At 27.8% G+C, this 25,368-nt stretch overlaps 1 protein-coding gene across 1 annotated transcript; it reads right to left on the bottom strand.

The window, feature by feature from the left end:
- Positions 1-25,368, bottom strand: LOC145829102 (condensin-2 complex subunit D3-L-like). Its single transcript, XM_082936837.1, has 33 exons — positions 25,283-25,368; positions 25,018-25,157; positions 24,475-24,637; positions 23,677-23,852; positions 18,074-18,259; positions 17,454-17,512; positions 16,781-16,871; positions 16,313-16,507; positions 15,874-15,999; positions 15,251-15,364; positions 14,755-14,897; positions 14,594-14,661; positions 14,157-14,380; positions 13,288-13,386; positions 12,969-13,081; positions 12,689-12,792; positions 11,499-11,653; positions 11,182-11,245; positions 10,569-10,693; positions 7,740-7,986; positions 7,053-7,200; positions 6,789-6,881; positions 6,566-6,653; positions 5,294-5,514; positions 4,882-5,015; positions 4,629-4,717; positions 4,058-4,180; positions 3,439-3,549; positions 2,796-2,951; positions 2,447-2,477; positions 1,698-1,876; positions 1,068-1,230; positions 1-790 (listed from the first exon to the last, which is right to left on the bottom strand). The coding sequence occupies exons 1-33, from the start codon at positions 25,347-25,349 to the stop codon at positions 690-692; spliced, it is 4,296 nt and encodes a 1,431-aa protein (XP_082792963.1). The 5' UTR covers positions 25,350-25,368; the 3' UTR covers positions 1-689.

Raw genomic sequence — 25,368 nt, 5'->3', positions numbered from 1 at the left:
TCTTTAGATAAAAAGCTAAAATATTAAAACGAACTGTTAAAAACTAAAAATCTATAAAAATTACATTATTCGACGTAATAAAATGTCAAACATTTTTGTTGCTTTAAATGCAAGTAAATAATTAACAATTTAAAAAGAAAATCACTTTAGCCTTTAACGGCATGTATAAAAAGTAATGTTTGAAAATTAGTACGAAAAGTTTACAATAATACGAAAGAAAAACTAAACATCAATGACCGGTTTAATTCGAATAGATTACAACATAATAATTGAAATTTATTAGAATTTAATTCGTTCATATTTATAATTGTGTTTTAAAATTTATATGTCTAGGCAATAAACTAAAATAGCTATAGTATTAGCAGGCCATAGTTTTTTCAAATATTTTCAAAAAAATAACTTGCTTTAAAACCATTTCGAAGTTGACATAATTTTCATAAAAAATAAGTAATCTTTTAATATTGAAAGAAAAATAAAACAAAAAATTTCTTATAAAACGTGCTACAAATTATTCATTATTATTCCATAAAAATTAACACAAAGTTTTCAAGATTAGTGACACGCCGGCATAAAACAAAAGCTAAAAACACTTTCAAACGCATTTTTCATTCACATTACCCCATATGCAGACAAAACTGACGTTCTCAGAACGAAACTTGAACACAAAACATTTTTTGGTATACAATTCTTCACTCCTCTTCTTCTTCAGGAATGTCGGGTTCGGGTATTATGCTCATCTGAAGATTTCCAAAAGTTATGTCTGAGTTCGGCATCACCGACTTGTCAGGGACTGTTGGCAGATTTATAACGTAAAGTTTTATTATTAGTTTGAAAAATAATGCTTATTGTAAGATACTAATTACCTTCATCGAATAATATAATACATCTTTAAATTTTTTTCAAGTACAAAACATGTAATATGGTAAAAAGAAAATTTTTAAAGTAAAAAAAAAAACTATATAACTAACAGCAAAACTGCTCACTATTTGGTGTTCCAAAACTCATAAACTTAGTTTTCAAATTCATTTTCTATTTATAAACAAAAAAACTTTTTTGTTCCAACTAACCGCTGGGTGTGCTGCAGACCCTGCTGTGTTTCGTCACTTTCCTCGGCGGAGGCGTGTTGAAACCGAACGCTTTCTGGAACTTCCTCTTCTCCGGTGGCTGCCTGTTGATGTTCTCCTGCTCAGCTTGCTCGTCCTCCGCGAATATGTTGCGAACAACCGCGCACTACGGTTGTTTGAGTAATCAGATAGCTATCAGTACTTTAGGAAGTATAAAAATACTTCGTCTTGGTTGTAGTACTTATATAAAAAAGCGGCAATAACAACAAAACGAGTTGTTTGAGTACGGGAAAGTTTTAATTTATTTACCACTCGAAAAACTATTGTATATAAAAAACTGGATTGATATTTCAAACGAGTACGAAATATCAAACATAATATGGTTAAAATTCATAAAAAACAGTTTTATATATTGCTTATTAATATAGAAAACTTTTCAAATTATAATAGTACTGTTAAGATACCCTTCGTTGGTGAATTGTATTGACGCTTGAAAACTATCTTTAACATCTTAACACTTATTCACCTTTTACTAAACATACCACTACTGGAGTTACTTGCTTATAATACATCATAATTAAAACAATGACTACCTTCTAATCATTATAAATATTAAAAAGCTTCTAATCACACCTTCTCGCCGATGTTTCTCTCCGTGTTCAGGTTCACCTTTCCCATGCTCTTCCTGGCCGACCGCACCAGCTCCTCTATCCTGATCGTGGTGCCCATGCTCTTCCTCTTCTGCGTGGCCGGCGTCCCGTGTATGTGCGGCGTCCTGGTCACGTTCATCGAGCGACGCAGTTTCGGATCGGCTGGGTGAAAAGTATTAGAAAAATTCAAAACATGCACTGTTGGGATCTTTTCAGGTTGCGTGTAAAGTTGTTTGAAATGGTTTGAAACTAGAGAAGTGTGAAAAAATGTCTAATTGTTACAAGAAGGCTAATAAAAATCAAAAGTTACTGGTTCATAAAATGTTTTTATTCATTATTATTATGTTTTAAACTTTTGTTCACTTTACTCTTTATTGGTTAACCTAATTCAGAAATTAGAAAGTAGTTATTTACATTTGTACCTAAATATTGTATTATATGTACTTTTGCTAAACTTTATCAAAAAATAGTTTCAAGCTTACTTAAAAGAGTTACTAAGCTATAAAACTTATAATGTAAAACTACTTAATTTTATAACAAAAAAACGCGACGTAACACAAACTAAAGAGTATGATGAACAAAATGACCCAGTGGAAATCATGTAAAATTTATCAAAAATAATTCAGACTGTTTACTGTTAATTAAAAAATTACAATATAACTTAGATTTTAAACAAACATACCTATAACTTTTTTAAAGTATGTATATATAATTCATAAACAAAATACTTACTTCTTGGTAGAGTTGATGGACTCAAGAAAATCTGAAAAAAAAGTTGTTTTGATTATATACAAAATAACTGACACAATTTTATTAAAAATTTATTGGAATAATTTATTTCAATAATCTTTACTATTATAATTTACAAACACAGTGCAAACTACAAATCGTCTGTTTTTTATTTCTACAGATTGATCTTACCATTTATAATTTTATTTAAGCACAATTTTCTTAAAAACATTAAAATCAAATGCTTGAAGCAAAACTTAATTTTAATATTATTTTCATAATACATTTATCATAAGCTAATTCTCTAGCTGTATACATTTTTTTATCTAGTACAAAGCAAAACGAAACGTACGTTCTGCTTGCTGATGTTCAGGTTGGACGCGGGAAGCTGCGACTGCTCCTGCTGCTCCCTCTCGAACCGCTTCATGTCGAACTCCACCTCTTTCGCCAGCTGCGGGTCCTCGCTCAGCATCGAGTCCACCTCGTTCTTGTACTCCGACATCACTTGCTGTAGTTAATTGATAATTTTGTTGAATTATGAGGCGTCGTGTGTGAGAAAATGTAAAATAAGAGGAGTTACCGCGACATCATGTGCTACGTAATACAATGGAATCAAGAAAAACTTGCTTTAAATAACAAATCAGAGGTTCGTTACTTAAATTACAAGGTTTTATGTGTAAGATAAATGTAAAAATAGGGAACGAACGATTACATGATGGTTTCATCCACATACTTCAAACATAGTTTAAAAAAAAATTGGTAGAGTTAGAGTATTCTTAATTAAACAAAATAACAGTTAATCAATTAGAGGTTTTAAACTTTTTAGTCACTCTTTAGTTAGTACCTTGTTTAAATTACAAAAACAAGTATCAGTACTGGATATTAACATTTTTTCGCTTTAAAACTTGTTGAGGGTTGTAAAGCTGTTTTACAATTATTTCACAGCTTAAACAATCTTACGACAACAACATAAAAAGTATGTATTGTGAACAAACACGGAGGTACAACATAACATCCTTCATCATGGGACTCCTTGATAACGCCAGCATGTTCTTCAGTTCGATTATGTGCGGGAATATATTTGCTATCAAGTTTCTCTTCACTGCCTGAAAACAAAAGTATTTCATTTTATTAAATAAAAGCTTGAACGATTTTTTTTTTACTTTTGAACAGTTTTAAAGGAGTAAAAGTCTTTTAAAAATATTTTCATTAAGTAATCAGGGTTCCCAAATGTTTCTGGCAAATTTCCTCCAGGTTTTCAACATTTCATTCAGGTTTTTTAAAGTACGGAATTTCGGGTCTATTTTTAGATTAAGGTAAAAAACTGTTTTAAAAAGTAGAAAAACATTGAAAAGATACTGTAAAGATACTTTTAAATGTGTTTTTTAATAAAAAAAATTTTACTGCTTAACATGTAAAAATTAATTAAAATTCTAGGTTTTTTAGCCTAAATTGTCAAATTCCAGGTTTTTTGGCAACCCTGAGTAATGTATTGTAGCGTCATAAATTTTTAAGAAAACTTGTTAAAATTTCAAAGAAAAACCTACAAATCTAGAAAAAAGTCTAAATTAAATAACAGTTCAGTTACTTAAAACTGTTTATAACAAAACAAACTTCGGTGACAAATTTAATTTGCATCTGTTTGACAATTTTCTTCTTCTTCTTGTTTGCCACATGCTCATCTTCCTCGAAATCTTCTTCTTCCGAAGACTTTTTCAGACATCTCAGTCGGATCTCCTGTGATATTATTATAAATAAGAATTGATATATTTAATATAATCATGTCATCAAAAATTTAACCTGGTATTTTTTTTACATCTAAGCTTAAAATAATATATCAGTGTTACTAAATGTTTCCTGTGATATAAATAAAACGTTTTGCTATTGTATTTTTGTATATCGAAGTTTAACAATAACTTATTAATTATACAGCCCGATTTGGTAAGTCTTATTGAACAATCATTAGGGCTTTATAATTTCTTACGTTACAAGTACAAGTTTTTCAACTTCTAAACTCTTTGTTTTTAATTTTTAACAAACTTACTACAATTTTTTATTTTACTTTACACAGTAAAATTATAGTAATAAATTCATCTTTTACTTGGTGTAGACAACTTGTACAAAAACAGTTATCAATAAAATCTTCATTAAGTGAAAAATGACAAACAAAAATATTTGCACTAACAGAACAGCACAGAATAGAAAGTGCATCTTTAAGAAGCTGGCCAGTTTTTCCATTTTCCTCAAACTTTATCGTTCCAAACACTACTTTTTCTGTCAATTTTAACATATTTTTAAAAGTATAAAAGTTTAGTACTGACTTGTAACAGAAAAATAAATAATGATTTCAATAAACTAAACATCAACTTTATAATTAAAAACTCTGATCAACAGAAATTGCTAAATATTTATATAGATACTGGAACAACATAACTAACGGACGATTTCTTCAATAATTTTTCCAGTCAAGTTGATTCTGTTGTAGTCGTCCATGTTGTTAAGCATGTACTGGTACAACTTCAACCTTTCATGCATGTGAACCTTACCACTCAAATCAAACAACTTCTGCTCCCTTTTTTCAAATACGAATAAAAATTATTAAAGTTTTTTTTTTACTTTAATTACTATCATCAATAGTTTTGTGCTCTCTTCGTTCAAACATAAAGACTTAAGCCATGGTGGTACTTTAAACAATTAGATTATAAATCAGAGCTTTTTAAACGCTTAGTTCTAAATGCTTAATAATAATTTTACCTGATAATAAAGAAAAGAAAACTACAAATCGAGAAAAATTTATAAACATATTATAGGAGACTAAGTCTCTTAAAAAAGGTTAAAAAAGCTTCAAACTTTTCAGTTTTGACGATGCCGCAGGTGCGCTCCACCTCGTAGTTGTTGAAGTAGAAGATGGCGGAGACGAAGTTGGAGTAGAAGCAGTTGCCGGCCTTGTTCTCGCCGGTGAGTATCTCCTGCAGGCAGCTCCTCGTCAGCTTCTTCACCTGCGCGTCGGTGCTGCACGCCGAGAAGAGGAACTTGTACAGGAGCGACCCCTTCCACTTGATGTACTCTTTCTGTAACGTTTACATTTGATGTTATATTTTTTTTTAATTTTTTGCAACAAACTTTAATTAACGAATACATTCAAGTACTCGTTTTTAATATTTAGTATTTAATAGCTTTACTGCTGAAGAAGTTTTTGTCGAAAAGCTCAAAGAAAAAAAGGTTTTTTTATTTATTTGGGTAAACTTTAGTTTTTAAACCATTATTATCAAATATTTTTAGTAAACACAAATCCAGCATATTAAAACTAAAGAAAGTTGAGTTTTATTTATTATAACAGTTTAAGTTAGTAGTACGTCAGTTAATTTTAAAATAAAAATCATGATAATATAACAGTTGTCAAATTTATCTTAAATATCGTAAAAATCAGGGAAATTGCGGCCTGTAATTATTTTTCAGTGAAAACATTAAATTATGATAGAAGTTACAATTACTCTTTTAATTAAATAATTAGTATTCGATAGTGCATTATTATTGTATATTTTAAGATATTTTTGTCTTAAAATAGTATTTTTTGTATATTACTACAATTCTTTGTACACATTCTGCCGGCAGAAGAAGATTTACGGCCTGCAAACAATTTTTTATAAGAATATTGGCCCCGCGACTTAAAAAATCTGCTGACCCTGGTATAAACAATAAACTTTTGTAAATATAATTACCTTACATAAGTAACTAATGTTTTGTAAAAAATGATACATAAAAGTAAATTTCATCTAAGACGAAATTCAACATGTAAGATAAGTGTAAGTTAAAATAAAATATTTATTTGTTTTTAATTATAACTGATAGAAAAATATAACAACTAGTAACACAGTTGATCCATATTTATAGTTAACGTCTTTTATAACTCACGACAGTAGAAAAAAAAAAGTAAGGTATTATATTATAAAAACGGTAATTTTATTTGAAAATATTACTTTAAAAAATATTTCATTTTATAACCTTAAAACTTGTTTAGCTTAATTTAAAAAAAATAAATTAATGTCAAAAGGACATAACATACGTGAACACACACAAAAATAATGTGGTATTTTTAATATAAAGTAAAAAAAAAATCACTTTTATCAAGCCACTTAGCAGCAAAATACACTGTTTTCTAATCGGAATGTTTTCATCACATAGACAAGTACCCATTGTATCTATGAACCTGTTTTGTTAACAATTAGTATAAATTACAAAGTATGTTGTATAAAGTTTTACTTGGAATATTTTCAAAATACAAAACACTTTAAAAAGCTCAGCTTTATATATACACACTAAATACATAAGGAGAATAACAAACGGGTTAGTGATTTGAGTCTGCACAACTGTAAGATCGCAGAGGATTATAAGTGCATTGTTCCTCATACATTCATCAGTGCTGGTTTCCATTTCACTATAAGTTAATTATAGTTAATATTAAGATAATATTAAGGAGTAAACTAACTTTATAAAAATTCTGAGCTTTATCATTTATTTAATTATTTAAATACTTACATGCAAAAAAAAAATTGTAAATTGAGTTTTAGAAGCTAACAACTTTCGAACCAAAATTATTAGAACTAACTTAGCAATAGCTCCGATGCATTTTTTGGCGAGCAGTTCATTGAGAACGCACAATTTTCCCAACGCGATTATTGCATGAGATCTGATCAACGCTGGGATTCCGTTCGGATAAAATTGTGAAAAGAGTTGCTGGGATTGAATGTTTCCATCTGATGAAATTTTTATTTAATTTATTAATTTTGTGGTGAGGTTTTAATAAAATTAATTCACAAGAAAGCTAGCTAAATGATTTTTTTTCTAACATTACTTATAGTAATACTAATATAAACAGGACACTATTAAAAGTATTACAGTGTAAAATTAAAGTCTTGTAAGATGTTAATAAACCCAACAATTAATTCCAACCACAAAGCGCATTATTACATAATATTAACATTAGATAGAAAAAATTTATTTTGTTTAATATCTTTAGTAAGCTTAAAAGATTAGACTTAAAACTATAGAATACACGCATTATAGCTAATAAGACTAAGCTTGGTTAAAAGTAGATTACTACTTTAGGGTGTGTGTAAAGAGACAAATTAAAAGAAAGTTTAGTCAGCATAAAGTCAGCTTTAACACAACTTAGTTTTTTAGCTTCTTCAACCGAAAAAAGTGAATTGATCAACTGACAAATTACTAATTTTAAATCACAGAAACCTACCAAACGCTTTATTTACACAAAAGAACAATCAAAAAGAAAACCAACCGTTTTGTGTGGACCCGTCGCCCTTGTTGTGCAAGTCGGTCAGCAGCGACTGGATTGAAATAACCAGCTTCTTGTCGTAACTCCCGCCCAGCCTCTGCACGCACGACGACACCACGTGCAGCTTGTTGATCAGCAGCTGCTGGTCGAACTGCGAGTTCGTCACGTTGGCCGGCGCGTCGTCGTGGAAACGGTACATCCAAGTTGAAATGTCGTCGGCCACCGCCCTGCACCACTGCGTCACCTTCTTCTGTTGAAGTGTCGTTAGGGGAAATTAGCAGGGAAAATTATGATTTTTTATGAAAACTATTAAATATGTTATTTGTATTTGGTAAGCTTGTTAGTATAAGTTATTTTACAGCGCACATAAAATAACTGATTAAATGTAAAAAGTGTTTAAGAAGTTTAAATTTACGAATATTTTAAAACTTAAAATTTTTGAGACGTTTTAAACAGTTTCAGATTATTTTGTGTCAGAACAAACACTATTTTATTTTTAAAGAAGTTTATTTAAAACAATTTAGTGAGCACAGATTTTTATCAACGGTGCATTGAGTTTAAAAATTAAAACCAGATCTGCCGAAAGAACTAATAAATTAATCAATATAATTCAATTAACAACTTAAATAAGTTTTACTTTTGAGCAACTTTGAGTACTTTTAAATAACTTTATTAACAAAAAAAAATTCAAAAAGTAATTTTGGCTCAAACAAATTGTTAAAATGCTTAAAAACTACTAAATAAAAAAAAATTGACATATACACAATACACATGATTTGCTTAAGTTTAATAAATATTATGTGGTATTCCATAATAACATAATCTATTTTTAATACTAATGGGTTTTTCGATTAAAACTTATCAAAACTTAGCTCAAACGTTTTTTGTATATTGAAATTTCATAAACTTTGTAGATTAATAAAATTCAATTGTGAGATACCTATAAAGAATTAAGATTAATTTAAAACGGCGTTTTAATAAGCCTCTGTTAAATTTAATAATAAATTAGCTTAATGTGATCAATAAACTAAATCTAAAACTGCATTGTTATTTCAATACACTAAAATTGTAAAAATTGTTTAAATTATAACATAAATAAGAACTATAAAAGCTAAAAAGGTTTTATTTAAGAAATCAATTTACTCAAACAAAAAAACAAAATAATCTTTGCAAAGACTGTATTTATATCTTAATGATTACATAAAGAATTAAAGTTTTTATAAATAATTTGCAATTGTACTTTAGAAAAATACAAAAAAAAATTGACGTCCATAAAAAGAAATAGCTTTTATTAAGTACTATTTGTACCATTGTTTTTATATTAATAAATTATTCAAAGACTTTTACAGTTCTAAAGGTAGATTACCAAACATTAGTATATAAAGGTCTTCATATCAGTAATTTGTATTTTGTTCTAAAAGCAATGAGCTTGTCAAACTATTGGTTTTCTGGTTGTCTTAAAATTTTAACACTAACTATGATTCAGCTACAAATATAAACTCCACAACTTTTTGAGATTTTTTTATGTGATATAATATATATCATATATAGTACAAAATCAATAATTTATCAATCTTTACTTAATTTTTTTCACTAATTTCATTTAGTAACTATGGTGCAGGAATTAGGTACATAAAATTATATAACTTATTTTTGTAGAAGAATAAAATTGTTATAATTCTAAAACTAATAAAAATGTAGCTTTTTCTTTCAACCGGTCAATATTCAAATGTAACATTTATTAACATTAACATAACTGTAAAAAAAAAACTTACTTTGTACTTCAGAAAACTTAAGCTATTTTTCTATTAATTAACTTTTTTTGAAAATAATATTTTATTACTTACAAAGAAATTAATCCAACAGAAATAATTTTACAAAATGGAAGAAAAACAAATCGAACCTCAAGAAGAAAGCAAACAATTCGCAACATTAAACAAATACTCAGAAGTTTTGCAAAACTGCCAACTGGAAGAAGCGCAGGAAGTTTGCAAGGATGCGGTCGAGGAAATACTCCAGAAGACCATGCACGGCGGCACGGACGTCTTCGAGAAGCTGCAGGCCTTGTGCGAAAAGGTCATCGCAGAGGGGAAGGGCACGGACCTGTTCGAAAGCATCTGCAAGGTCGCCTCAAACCACGTGACGCTGAAAATCTTAGACGGGCTCTTGAACCAGCTGGAAGACAAGAACTTTGTCATGATTCTGAACAAGATCTGGGAGGACTTCTACTTCCACACGCACGAGATCAACCAGGTGTTCGAGCCGCTGCAGGAATACTGCTTCGACGCGAAGCTGGAAAACCTGCAGGCGAAAATGCTGAAGACGTTCAGGGACGAGCTGGTGCTGAGCCAGAGCGTGCTCGCGTACGTGCAGGAGCACCTGGGCAAGATGATCAAAAGGTACGAAGATGGGGAGTTGTCGCTGCGAACCGAGATCAGAAAGTGCTGCTTCATGCTGAAAACCTTGGATTATAACGAGAAGCCCGAGAAGTACAGGGAAAAGTTCGAGGAGGGGTTTTTGGAGAGATGCTCCGAGTTCTACGAAAGCTCGTGATTGAATGTTTTAGCAGATTCAATTAAGATTGAATTTTCTGTCAACTTATTAATTATTACGTATGTAAAGACTATACATTCAAGATAACACAAGTAAAGGTACTATTCACCGCAACTATTTTGTAAATTTCGTTACTGGTTATTTTCAATAAACTATAAGATATAGATGACTAGAAATTTATATAAAAAACGTTTTCCGTGCTATATTTAAATAAATTATGGTTTTTTAAACTTTGGAAAATAACTACATAAAATTCAAACTGTTCATAAATCAACTTACTTTAGCTTCTTTTTCATCTTTAGCGTCCTTACATCCGGCTTCAGACAAGTTGATAATGGTTTCGATGCAGGACGATATGAGTGTCACGTGAAACTTGTACGAAGAAATCATCCCTTTCAAATACTCTGCATATTTGTTCACCGTAAAAAAATTGAAATATAAAGCATAAACAGCCTTCATTTAGTATACTTGTAAAACTGTTTTGTTGTTAGAATACTAACAAAAACTGTTACAGTTTTTAATGTTTCTTAATTAAATCTGTATATAATATTATATAAACTTAGATAGTTATATCTGTAATTATATACCAATTTTAAAAGTATTGAACTTTTTTAATATATAAATTTCTTATATATTTTAAAACTAAACACCAATCACTAAAGCCTAAAACCTTGGAAACAAATTTTTGATTATTATAAATCTAAAATATATAAAAAGACCAAAGAATATATATTTAGTTATAACTTTATTCTTTTTTAGTTAATTTTTTAAGATAATTCAGGTAACTGAGGAAAAGTAGCTCTTTATTTGTAGGTACAACTAAGACTTACTGTGTGGTAATTGTGTAGTAAATAAGTATGAAATAATAGGTTAAACTTTAAACTTAACAAACCTATGATTTCATCTTTTTCTGTGATGAACGATGAAAATTGTCCTACACAGCACAAAATATCTTTCTGCATAAATTTTAGCATTTAAATTAGTTTAAAAATTATATAATTATTTAAAAAATCCTATTTTTAGCAGGTTTGTCAGAATCAACTTGCTAAAGAACAATTACTTTAAGTTAAACTGAGTTTTATCTTGAAAAAGTTAAGTAATTCAATAAGTACTTTAAAAATTTAAATCGAAATATTTAGCACAGGTTTCTAATTTCGAAAACACATCATTTACTTCAAAGAACAAAAAATAAATAAAAACCACTTTTACCATATAAATCATCTGATAGTTAGCTTGGATGTTTGTATTTTTTGTGTTGAAATCTGCCTTAAAGTTTGTGATTATGACGTCATTAATGAGCTTTTTATGACTTGTTATCTTTTGGTAACGACAGCTAAGGACTCGAAGTAGCAACCAACACAAAGCTGTATTAAAATTTAGATTTAAAGAACAATTTTGTTGCTAAAACTTTTATTTCATATAAGTTTAATATCAACAATATTTTGAATTGTAATTTAAAGTTGATTTTTTTATTATTATCTTCTTAGTAAAAAATAATTGTTTATGTTTAAAAGGGTTTAAATAAAATTATTCATACTTATATAATTAGTACAATGTAAAATACTTAAAACAATTTGTGTACCTAAGAACAGATTTCATTAAAAGTACAATGACCACTTGACGTAAAATACTTTACAGTTATAAAAGTAATTTTTGATATTAACTATTTGAACAACTAATTTGACAGAGTAATCTATCAAAAAGGGAGATTTTAAATTTGTTATACATTTATAATTTGAAAATTCGCTTTGCGGTGAAACAGTGTAATTGTGTTCCTTAAAATAATAAAGTTTGAACTTTTGATGTTTGCATAAAATACTTATGTTATTTATTTATAAATAGGATGTGATATACAAATAAACTAATATAAAAGATTACATAACTTTGTTATTTTACTGAGTTGAAAATCCGTAATGTTTAAATAAAAAAACAATTATAAAAATAAAATACTCAGCTAGCAAAAAAACACTGAACATTTAATATATCCTTGAACTAAATTACTATTTTTTACGTCATTATACTAGATCAGGGGTCGGTAGGTCAAAAAGGAACGTTTTTTATGTGCTTTAAAAATATATTTTTAAAGATTTTTTTTTCAAACAAAAAAAAAATTAGGCGATATATTATCGTTTAAAGATAACATTAATTTATTTTTTTGTTTTTTGAGAATATTAATATATTAAACTAGATTTTTTTTAAATCAAAGTGGCCCGCGGGCCGCAGTTTGCCGACAACTAGATGAAAATATGTTTGCAAATCATATTTTTTATATAAATTAAAACAAACTATCAAAATTAGCTAAAGATTCTACTATACTAAAATATAGCAGATTATATACATAAACAGATTAGATACTAAAAAAGAAAATTTGTGATTTATGATAATTTCTTCAACTATACCTTTGTATTTTTCATCCTTTATCCGTTCCGCAAGTTTTTTGATAAAATTTCCGTTTATTAAATCTTGGTCGTACCACAAACTGATCATCTTTTGCAAATAAATTCTGATAATAAAGTTTCTTATCAAAAATTTTAAATAAAACTTGACTAGCTTTTTATAAATAAAATTTGTAGTGAAAAACTATTACGTTTTAAAACTATGAGCTGGAATAACTATAGTTAAAGTATAAACCTGAACAAAAAACCTTGAAATTCAAAAAAATGATGCTAGCTAACTAACCTGTATTTATAACGCTTACTGACAGTAAATAAGCTCAACAAGTCCCATGAAAGTTCTATATCTTCTTTCATCAAATTTGATAATATCGGCGTCATAATTGTTGTGTTCATCAACTGTTCAAATACATATATTTTTTTTCAAATTGGTAAGTTTAAAACTTATATTACATGACTCGACTACTACATAAATCTTTAATATATAAAACATATTTTAAACATTAACTTTAAAACTAGTTTTTAATTTTAATTAATCTATTTAGCTTTCAAAATACTCAGTACAAAAATATAAACCAAACACAATTTATTTCAAAATTAAACACCTGGGCGGCTTTTTCTTCCAAAGAGCTTTCGGTGTCAAACAGAGAAATGCTGAGACACTTAAACCAGTACCACTGGATCAATTGCAAATTCTTTCTTGTCTGTTAAAATCAAAACATTTCACATAAATATAACTTTTCTTTTAAAAATTTTAAGTCATCACAGACTTTAGTAGCCTTTTAGAAAATGATATTATCTTAATTCCAAGTATACAAGATAAAGCAATATAAACTTTTTAGAAAACTCAATTCATTAAAAACAAAGGAATCAATAATATACAATAACCATAAAGATTATTAAAATCAATGTTTAAATTAAAAAGTAATTAAAATAAAAAATATAAATAAAAAAGCATTTAATTAGTTTATTTTATCAGGGTTGCCAAAAGTTTTTTTTTTGAGTTTCTTTCACATTTTTTAAAGAACAAATTTTGGTTTATGTTTAGTATAAGATTAAATTTAAGGTAAAAAATTGTATCAAACAAAAAAACAACATTAAAAATATACTTTAAAGCTGTTTCGAATATGTTTTTTACTTAAAAAAAAAATTATACAAAACAAAGAAAAATTTTTGTTAATTATGAATTTTTCATGCCTAGTCAAAATTTCATCATTTTAATGAAAAATTGTTTAAAATTATTTTTAAGTTTTCTAGGTTTTTAAGTTATTTATGTTCAAATTTCCAGGTTTTCTAGTTTTTTTTTTTATTTCTCAAATTCCAGGTCTTTTTTTTGCCTAAATTTTTCAATTTCCAGGCTTTTCGACAACCCTGTTTTATAAATAAATAATGAATGATGTCTAAAGACAAAAAGCAATTACACACGATATGGTGAGCTACACGACTCTACACAATCAAGCTGTTGCGTTCAAACCTTGAAAATGGAAGTTATGCTCTGAATCGCAATCTTCCTCACGCTGAGCATCGGGTCCTTGCTGGCGAGCACGAACAGCTTCATGACGCTCTTGTTGACGGTTATGACGTCATAGTGGCTGGTGATGACGGAGGTGAGGGCTTGAAGGGCGGCCTTCCGCACCAGCAACGACTCGCTCCTGGTCTTGGAAGACAACTTGTTGAACAGCTTGTACCGGCCCATCTCTGCGTGGAAACAGTTGTTTGTATTTTTCTATTTGTAGATTTTTTAGCAGCAGCTTAAAACAGATTGGAATGAAAAAACTATTAAAGTCAATCGGAAAAATTAAAAGTATTATTTCTCAGAACTTTAAAGTAGGTTACTAAACTTTTAGTTACTAAACTTTTGTTTGCAACAGTATTTATTATATACATTTTTTCTTTATAACTAATACACACCGAACTGAGAAGTGTAATCGTGCTGCTCGTCATTCAGCAGCTCGTAGTTTTCTTCCTCCACATTTATCCTGAATTTATATATTCAATTATTAAAAATAACTTTAGCTTTCAAACGTAAGATTTATATTTGGCGCATTAAAGAAAGCAAGAAACAATAATACCTGAAAGCTTTCGCAATAAACTCTTTGTTTATGATGTTGTTTTCAGTATTGTTTAATTCGTTCATTAAGAATATGCTGCTTATGTTATTCAACGCTCTGCATTTAACAGATATTATTGCATCATCAACTAGCTCGTAACATTCCTAAACAAAAGTTTATACTTCAAAACATAACAAAAAACATTCTTCATACAAAAGATTTAAAGGTTTTGTGCTTGCAAAATTATTTAAATCATACTCTTTTAATTATAAAAGTTGGAACTTTTGTTAAATCTATTAATCATTAAAAGTTAACTTTATGTAACTAACTCCTTTTTTACTGAAAATATTTTTAGTTTTTATAATAAATTGAAACCTAAAAGTAGTACTAAGCTAAAAAATATGGTATATAGTAATAAATACCTTAAATTTTAACTTATTGACGTTTTGAAACCTATATATATTAAATTTTTACTCAAACAACCAAATTTAAAGTAAATTTTGTTTTAAAAACTAACCCTAAATAGCCTAATTTTGAGGTTTTTAATAGTTTGTTTTAATTCTTCATCATCACTTCTTGACGTTTTAAACACAGCTTCTATTGCAAACAAGCCATTTATTACAAACGAGTTCTGTAGAAAAGGTATTATTTTACAAAACAATAGTGAGTTGTTAGTGTTTATATTAGTACTTATATTTTAGATTATAAATATCTAAAATTAGTCTAAACCAGGGTTTCCAAAGTGGGCCAAGTGGCCCCCTAGGGGGCCATGAGCAGTAAAGGAGCCACAGGGGGGCCATGAGGCCATAACTTGAAACTTACACTAGATATTCTTGAGTTGCAGATGAAGAGCAAAAAAAAAAAAGGTCTTTCGTGTATTTTATGGTAGTTTAGAAACTTACACTAGATATTCTTGAGTTGCAGATAAAGAGCAAAAAAAACCTATATGTTGAAGGGGGCCATTGCTTTTTCAAACTCTTTAAAGGGGGCCATTTGCAAAAAAGTTTGGGAAACCCTGGTCTAAACTAATTTTAGGAAATATTTTGCCTTCCTTAATCAGAAGAGTCCAAAATCAAGCTTAAACATTCACTGCTCAAAAGATGTGCCTTTAAATTTTTTTTATAAAGTTACGAAACCGACCTTGTCCTGCTGAACAAACTTGCTCAGCCACTCCAGCGCTTTGACGAAGCGTCGTGCGGACAAGCTGTTGAAAATTTTGATCAAGTTCGCCTGCATCTGCTGCCTGAACACGGACTTGTCCCGGCACTGTGTTGAAATATAACAAGTTACAATGAAAATCATCCTAAAGTTCAAGCTTTTATCTAATCGTAGAAATATTTATATTATGTACTAAAAGTTAAACTTAAAGAGTCAAATGTTAGTCAATAACAGGGCTTCTTTTAGCGATATGTTGCCGTTGAAAGTGATCAGTAAGGGGACAAAAAGCAAATTTATGTGTTCAACTAGTAAAAATGAGGTGTTTAGTAAAAAGGGCGTTAATCTTTAAATTCCTGCCAAATGGGCAATCATGAAAACGAGTTTCAGAAATTCTGTTTACAAGAAAACTTGAACAACTGACGAGCGCAATGAGGTTGAAAGTTCTGTCGAGCACCGTTTCGTCGTCCACTTGCTCGTGCTTGTTCTTCACGATCATCAGCAAACTGACGAAGTTCGACGCGCACACGCTCGCCTCCTTGGGGATGGACGCCTGAGTGACCGCGTACGATTTCCTCTGTGACATCATAAACACCTGCGTCAGCACCTGGTTGGCTATCTGTTGGTTTGTATGATTAGGTTGGAGACAGTCGCTTGCAAGTAAAAACTTCAAAACTACGTCAATATTTATAATTAAATAAGTAAAGAGCAAACAATTTTCTTTTTTATGTGTGAATTAAAACTTTACCACTTTATTTATAACCGGACTGTTGTTAAAACGCATAACTTTTAACAGCATTTTCCAACTTAAAAAACAAACTAAGAACAAATAAAGTACTAAAAACAAATAAAATTTAATGAATTAAATCCTACATCCATACATCAAACTAACACTGTTGACGGCTCCTTGTCTGTCGTGAATGAGATTGTAGAGGCATTTGTACAAGCAAACATCCACAGTGAAGCAGCTTGTTGTGTTCGAACTGAAGATAACGAACATTTCAAAATGAACATCATGTAATATTTTTGTTTAAAAACGTAAAATAATTATACTACTTTATAAAAAAAGGTAAGAAAAAAAAATTAAATGGACTAATATACAAATTTTTTTCTTGTAAGCTTAAGTTAAATGATGGAATAAAAACAATTTTAAATTGAGAAAAAAATTATATATGGACATTATATCATATACTTTTACTGTACATTGTGAGTAAAAAACTAAACAAAAATATTAAAATTGAAAATTATTTTTAAAATACTTATACATACTACTAAAAAAATATAATCAATAATACTTTATTTCTATTATTAAACTAATATAAAACAGATTTTAAATTTCACAACCGAAATTATTTTTTTAAGGAAAATACCTTATTGAAAGTAAGGTATATATTTTGCAAAAACAGTTGATGTAAATTTTATAAGTGTTAATTTATTTCCTTTACTTTAAAATTACACCAATAATCATCTGAATTACTACTACTAAGAAAAATATAAAAATTATATCTAAAATTATCATCTAGCTCGAGCATATTTTAAAATATTTAACATAAAAAGAGACTCACCAAAAGTGTTCAGAACTTATTGAAGTTTGTTCGATTAGCTCTAAAATTCCGATGATGCCCTACAAATATTATTTAGTTTTAAAGTAGTTAAAAAACTTTGTTATTTTCTATAAAAATACTTTCAATGTCAATAGGACGTAATTAATTTGTGTCCAAAAAGAAATATTCTGTTAAAATGATTTTAATTTAAATAAAAAAACTGTTAATTATAAGACTATAGCAGATAAAAAGATACCAAAAGTAATTACCTTAAATTACAAAAGTTTATTTTGAAATAACCTAATAAAGATATTGTGTGTTGAGAAAAGAATTTTTAAGTAGTCCGAAAACTGTATCATTGTATTTATTAAAGAAATCCAACATTAAATTTATTTTTGGGACCATATAACGAATATATTTAAACAGCAAGTATGCAGTTAAAACTAATTATAAGAATATAAAATTAAGCAAGTGCTCATAAAAGGTGGGATACATAATCATTTTTTAAGATATATTAAATGTTGGCTCTTATATTAATTACAAACATCAAGCCATTATTTATTGAAATCAAAAATCTTTTTGTAACATAACAAACCATGCAAAAAGCTCCTGTTACAAACGTATCAAAGTTATAAACCAACATCAATGGTGTGCTGCAGTATGTCGGTGAGAAAGCCTTTGAAGGAAACGACATTCATGGCGCGGCACAGCTGCTCCGCCACCGCCTTGATCACCGTCATCAGCTGAACTTTGTGCTGCAGCGACAAGCTGGATTCAGTGGGCTGCTGCTGCGCGTTCTCGCCCTCCGAATCCTCGGAATCGCTGAACTGTTTTGAGTCAAGATTGAAAAATTTATTACCTTACTTTGCTAAACGTAGCTGAATTACTGTTGAACTTGCGCAGAACAAAACTTCTTTTTTTTTCGGTACACTCACAATTTCAACCCGAAGTTAGAATTTCACTAAGATTGAATTCATAATATTAAATTTCATTAAACAAGGTGTCTTTCTATATGCACACCTTCAACAAACTCATTTTTGGTCATTAAACTAAATTTTAACAACTAAAAGTTTGAAGCAGGGACCCAACCAAGGTAATCATAAATTGTAAAATACACATCTTTAGAGTTACTGAAACGTTTTAAAATTCATGAGCTTGAATTCATGACCTAAAACGTACCTAAATTACCTTTGAATTTAAACAGATTAAGCTTCCTTTTTTCTTAACAATTATGATGAAAGTACTACATATTCAAAATATATTTTTATGAAAACAAAATTTAAATAAAGCATCTTTTGTAGACGACCTTAAACAAACTCATTTTTAAATATGCTATCTGGTAACAAACTATATTATTAAGAAATAAGTGTTGATAAAATTATATAAAGTTAACTAAACACTAAAACTAAATTTTATCATTTTTAAATTCGTTAGCAGGGTCTGGACCTATTCTAAAACAAATCACAAGTTCAACCCTATTTATGTGTGAAAGATTAATTTCAAGCTCAAAACATTTATATGAAAAACTATTTTATTGTCAAAAATAAGCACTTCCTTGAGTTATATGCTTATAAAGGATTTAAGAGAAAGAAGAGTTAAATTCAAAATGTGGACTATTCATGATATACTTTTTTTTTATCAACCAGTTGCTACAAAAAAAATCATATACATTTAACTATTAAGGGCTTAGAGGGGGGTAAAACACTTTTTTTTTAATTTAGTTTTATTTATTACATAATTAGATAAGCTACTTGTTACTTTTTACCGCTTGTTAAAATTCAAAGTAACTTTTGAGATATAAGCGATCAAAGTTAGAGCCTTCAATACGTTCTTATGGAAGGTTCAAACAAAAAGGGCAAAAGCATTTTCCCTCAGTTTTGCGCAATTGTTTTAAACCGTTTTTAGAGTAGTATTTAATAAATTTTAAACAACTTGTAAGAAACTATTTTTTTAATTTTGGTTTAAAAAAAATTTATGACTTTTTTTGAAAAACCCGCTTCCTACAAGTTGTTTGTAATATTGAATGTACACTTTCTGAAAAATTGAATTAAATTACACAAAGTAGTAACCTTTCAAAAAATGAAGGAGAAAATATATTTTTAGTAAATTTTTCAAAATTCAAAGAAAATCGGCCTTGAAAATTTTTGATTCCATACAGTTGTATTGGATTTTTTTTACAACACTTGTTATATCACAAATGTTAATTGAAATTTTTCTGTTCTATAACAAGTATCTTATAGAATATACTATTATCTATAAAATAAGTGCCAATATTAATTTAAAAAAAAAACAAAAAAAGGTTGGACCCACCTATGCCCTTAATGATCATTGTCAGTATTTAGAACTTTCAAAATAAAGGATTCAAAAATTTCTTATCAAACCAAACTCATTTAAGCTTGATGAAACAAATCAAATCAAGTAAAAACCTGAAAATTTGATACACGTTCACTTAGTAAAACAAAAGTAAACTAGGTACGAACACAGAGAGTAAAAGGTTTTTTAGAGTAAAACAGGAAGGTAAGATAATTTACTCTGGTTATATAAACAAGAAGATATTTATAAACTTATATTAAGTTTTTTTAAGAAAAATTAAACATTTACATTTTAACTTTACACTAGTAAATAAATTAATCATTATTTATACGCACAAGTTTACTAAAAAAAGTTAAGAATTAATTTTAGCAACACTTTACTATCTCTATTACTCTTGCAATCACAGTTAAACAATTCATAGAAAAATAAATATTGAAAACAATAGAACCTAAAATTTTTCAAAGTTTTTTTAATTTCCTCTATTCTTTATCACTCCTAAATAAACTGTTCAAACATCTATCTGTAATAAGCTAACACTACACACGAATTTAATTGTAAAATTGATATTAGACACAGTGTTATTTGTGGTAATTAAAGTGATAAGTTGAGGTTACTACTTTCAGGGTTCGTGCGCGAAATTCCTTTTCATTTAGCCTGACAGAGACCAATTTAGCCTGACGTTTTTTCAAAGTAGAAAAAATCACCTTCAGAAGGAATTTTGGGTATCGGGGGGTCTCAATTAGCAAATTAACACAATAAAAGTATTCACAAAACTACTTTTAAAGAAAATAAAAATATAAATGAATTATTTTTCAACATCTATCAATCGCTTACCCAGCAACTTGAATATTTTTACCTAGTCATTGTAATTTCTACTTCAATGAATTCATACCTTTTTATATTTTGGGGCTTAGTTACATCCACCTATTATCACCCATATACATGGTTCGTGTCAATTAGTACTTGAATTCGTCAATTATAAGTTACATGACTGGACCAGAAGCTTTTATTAAAACAGAAATGTGAATAAGTCTGTAAAAGAAAAACAAAATGTAATTAAACACATCTCTAAAAAACTTTATGTTATCATTAAAGCATCTTAATTTTTAAAATAACTAATTAAGCTAATCATGATATTACATAAATTATTTCAAAGAATCTTTTTAAACGAATACATAAAGATAAGTATTAAACACATGATATGGACTCTAAAACTTATCTTTTCATTAACAACATAATTTTGAAAACAATAAGTATATCATATACCTGTTTTTAAAATACATGCTTTTATCACTTAATTTGAACTTTTTAAATAAAAAAACTAAATTTTAAAATAAGCTTCATTTTGCTAAGTAAAATTATCTAAGCGTTATAATAAACGGAAACATTTAAAAAGAGTAAAATAAAAGTTACTATCAACTCATTAACTTGCAAAATATGATTCTACTACTTATGAAATTTATATCTTTAAGCTAAGTTTTAGTCTTGTGAATATCTCTAATAACTTTGAATGAACAGAAAATAAAATATATGAACAAACTGCTAAGAGTATTAATCTAAAAAGTATTTGGTATAAAGCCTTTATATTAGAAATTAAAACAGTTTAACCAACTACGCTCTGAAAAACAAAGCTCATGTAAACAAATTCAGACACACAGCTAAGTTGTTGAACTAAACTGTAATGTTTAAACTGTACTTTTTTATGAATTTTTATAATTATGACGTATATAATCTACTAAAAACAAAATAATGAAGATTCTTAAAATTATTTTAGAGATTCAACAAAAGGTTTTAAGCACTTATTTTTACAAATACTGACTGATTTTGTCTTTAATAACTAAATCTTTATTTAAAAATAAATTCACATCTTAATTTATTCTTGATTATAAAATTTCATGCATTTGAACTGACAAAAACTGAGATTCTCAAATTTTTAAACATAAAAACTGATTTAGCCTGACGTTTTTCAACTTTTTTCAAAAAAACTGATTTAGCCTGATTTAGCCTGACTTAGCCTGACGCGCACGAACCCTGTACTTTTTATTTTGCAATAAAGGTGCTTTACTTTTGTTATTAGGTTCTTTTACAACTATAAACAGGGTACCTACGCAAAACTTTTAAAATTTAGACTGACATGCCCCGATATAGCCTGATTATTTAAGGAAGATAAGTTATTTAAAAAGTTTATTTTATATATAAGGTAGTAATTTTAAATGTTAACCTTTTATAATCTAATGACAATTTAATAAAATTAAATAGAAATAAAACATTGAAATACTGGGACACGTTCAAAATCCACCCGCGAACAAAATCCACCCAGTCAAATTCGAGAACCGATCGAGGGTAAGGGCTAGGGGTAACAGTGATAGTGAAAAATAAATTAAAGTTAAAAAATTAAATAATATAAAATAAATTAATAGTTACAGAAAATATATAAAAAATCGGGTGAATTTTGAACACGGGTGGATTTTGACAGTATACGGAAATACTTAAGTTACTTATAACGTAAAAAAAAAACATTTAGACTACAACCAAATATATTTTAAGAAAATGTAAAATTCTAATTGTTTTTTTTTCTGTAAGAAGTTTTGATCACAGATACATAACCTACTCTAAAATACTTTACAATTATAACTAATGTACAACATCTCAACTAAATTTGTTGTTTGAGATAACCATTAATCAAAAAATTTATGAATTTTCTTATGAAATAATAAAAAGTACATATATTTAATCTAGTGATTATTCACAAACATTAAGGTTTTTTAACATAAGATAAAAAATTAAAGAAAATAAATAAACACAACAAGTTAAAATATAAACTATTTTTACTCAACTTAAGATTTTAGCACGCCAAAATGTATGTTTGTTTTATCAAGTTTTAAAAATTTCACAAAACATATAAATTATAAATTAATGTAATTTTAATATTCACTTAAAAGCATTCAATTTAAGTGTTATATTGAAACTTATGAATTTTTAAATAGTAAAAATTAATTTACACATACTCTGATCACATTAAATTATCTAAATATTATTTAAAGCAAAACAGTATAAGTTCAGTTTTTTATAAGTTGAGTTATAAGTTGAAAAATAGTTGTTTTTTAAGGGAACAAAGAAAAAACAAAAATTAAAACTAAAGTTTATTTAGAGACAACTAAAAAGAAAAAGTTTATTTACTTAAAACAGACAAATTTAAGTTTTATAGCTGTTAGCAGGAAATTTTGTTGTAAAAGTTGTAAAAAAATATTTTAAAAATTATAATAAAATGCTGACTTAAGGGCTAAAAATAACATTTCAAAAAAAGTTTCCGATACAAATGTATAGATCGCAAATTTTTTTAGATCAATTTTCTCGGAAATATAAAAATCATTAAAAATCTATCCTCTCCTTCATTTTTTGAGCTAGAGACCTCAAACTTTCAGGAAACGTTCCTTTTATAGTTTAAATAACTTTGAATGTTGGAATTTAAAAAAATAAATTTAAATAAAAATTATAAATAAAAAAACCAAGAAAATAGGTGGTTTTTTTAAATAAAAACTTAATTTTTCAAAATTAAAAAAATTCCTGCATTCAGTCTTTTTTTAAATTAATTATACACTTTCTGTGAAAACTTGAAGCTTATTGCTTAAAAAATGAAGGAGGAGATAGATTTTTAGTGAAATGGTCTTTTTTCGCGTTTTTAGTTTGCGCCTTCGATAAGGAACCTATTAAGGTCACCGCTTTGACCGCTCATATCTCAAAAAATACTTTGAATTTTTTCAATCGGTTAAAAATTTCTGGTAGCTCAGATAAAACTATATAAAATAAGATCAACTTGTAAAAATCAAGGTGGACCCCCCCCCTATGCCCTTATCTAAAACTACTGATAATCTTAAAATGATGACTAGCCATTATATGCCACGAAATAAAAAAATACACAACAACTAACCATAACAACACATTTAGAAACTTGTGCCAATTGGCTAGGTTTTGAAACATGCCCGCCATTTGACTTTTTAGCTTTTTTGTTTTTCTCTTTTTGGTTTACAACTCTTGTTATCGACTTAATAGACTTAAGACAGTTTCCAAAAACGATTTCATTAAAAAATTCATTATGAGTGCTTCCTATAAAAAATAATAGAAATTAATTTAATACAAAGTAAACTTTAAAATTAGTTTTACAAGTTAAAATAGTTTATACGCCATGCAACTGTTTTTTAAATATACAACAAACTTAATCTAAAAAGTTTTTCATGAAAAGCAACTAAAAATTCTTGGCAAATCTTTTATTCAGCTAGGTATCTTTTCAAGAGTAAATAAAGTTTTAAGAACTGCTAGTAATTTAAATGGATTTTAAAAGGACACCCTACTGAAGTATCATTCAGTAAGTTCATTATCACAGGGTTGCCAAAAGTTTTTTGTAAATTTCTTCCAGGTTGTTAAATAATAACTTTTTTGGTCTATTGTTTGTATAAAATTAAACTTAAGATAAAAAAAAAACTTTCTTAAATGACATAGCAATATTGAAAAGATACTGTAAAGCTACTTTAAATTTGTTTTTTAATGAACATGAACACAAAAAAATTTTATCATTATGATAGATAATCGAATTTAATTCAAATTTTGTTACTTTAAATGTAAAACATTTAGATTTTTGTTCGAAATTCTAGGTTTTTTGGCAACCCTGTTATCAGCAACTAGGTTTACTCCACATCTTATTAAAAAAATTATTATAAAAGAAACTTACCACTTTCTCTAAGCATTAAAAAGTATAGTTGTGAAGCATGCAGACTGGCAAGTTTTTGAGAATAAGTTGATGAAAATTGTGCTCCTATTTCAAACAATTTAAACATTAATGTCAGGATAGCTGCATGAGTAATATCTTCCTGTCTCAGTATTTGCCATAATGTCTAGAGCAAAAAAATAATTTAAATATAAAAGAATAAGTTGTTTAATTTTTTCAATTAGCTATTCTTTTATTTTTGTTAAATATCATTTATAACATCTTAGCACAATTTCAAAAGTTAAGAATATTTTTAAACTTGACCTTGTTAAAAAATACAAAAACTGACAAGTAATATTTATTCAAAAGCAATTTTAACATGATTAAAAGTAATACACTTTTTTGTTATAAAAAAATCATTTACGCTATACCAAGCTAACTTTTTATTTAGCAAAGTTATCATTTTTTTTAAGGTCTTTTTAACTATAAATTCAAACTGTGTAAGAAGTTATATGATAACATTTTTAACTAAAATTGTTTAAACATTGAAACTTTTTTTTAACTAACTTGTCTTTCTGCAGAAGACTCAAAAATTCTTTTTAATGAATTAGCACATTTTTCTAGTTTGATGTGCAAATTGGCTGGAAAGCTTTCCCACTCAACCTCAGTGTCAGTAAATTCAGATGAAACATATTGATCAATTACATCTAAATTTAAAGAACAAAATTAAAAAAATAACAACATTACAAAGACTTTTTTATGCTTAATAAAAACTTTAAAATAAATTAACTATTACTAGTATATTACTTAAATGAACAATTACTAAACAAACCATTTGGAATTTGATTGAGTTCTAAAGTGTGAAGTGTTGTGATGAAGTTTTTTACTTGAGAGGACATCAAAACATTTAAGATAATA

The sequence above is a fragment of the Thalia democratica genome, chromosome 1 (genome assembly GCF_965202585.1).
Source record: "Thalia democratica chromosome 1, ktThaDemo2.hap1.1, whole genome shotgun sequence".
Classification (NCBI taxonomy): domain Eukaryota; kingdom Metazoa; phylum Chordata; class Thaliacea; order Salpida; family Salpidae; genus Thalia; species Thalia democratica.
The sequence above is the reverse complement of the archived record's forward strand: the minus strand, read 5'-3'. Positions and strand labels throughout refer to the sequence as shown.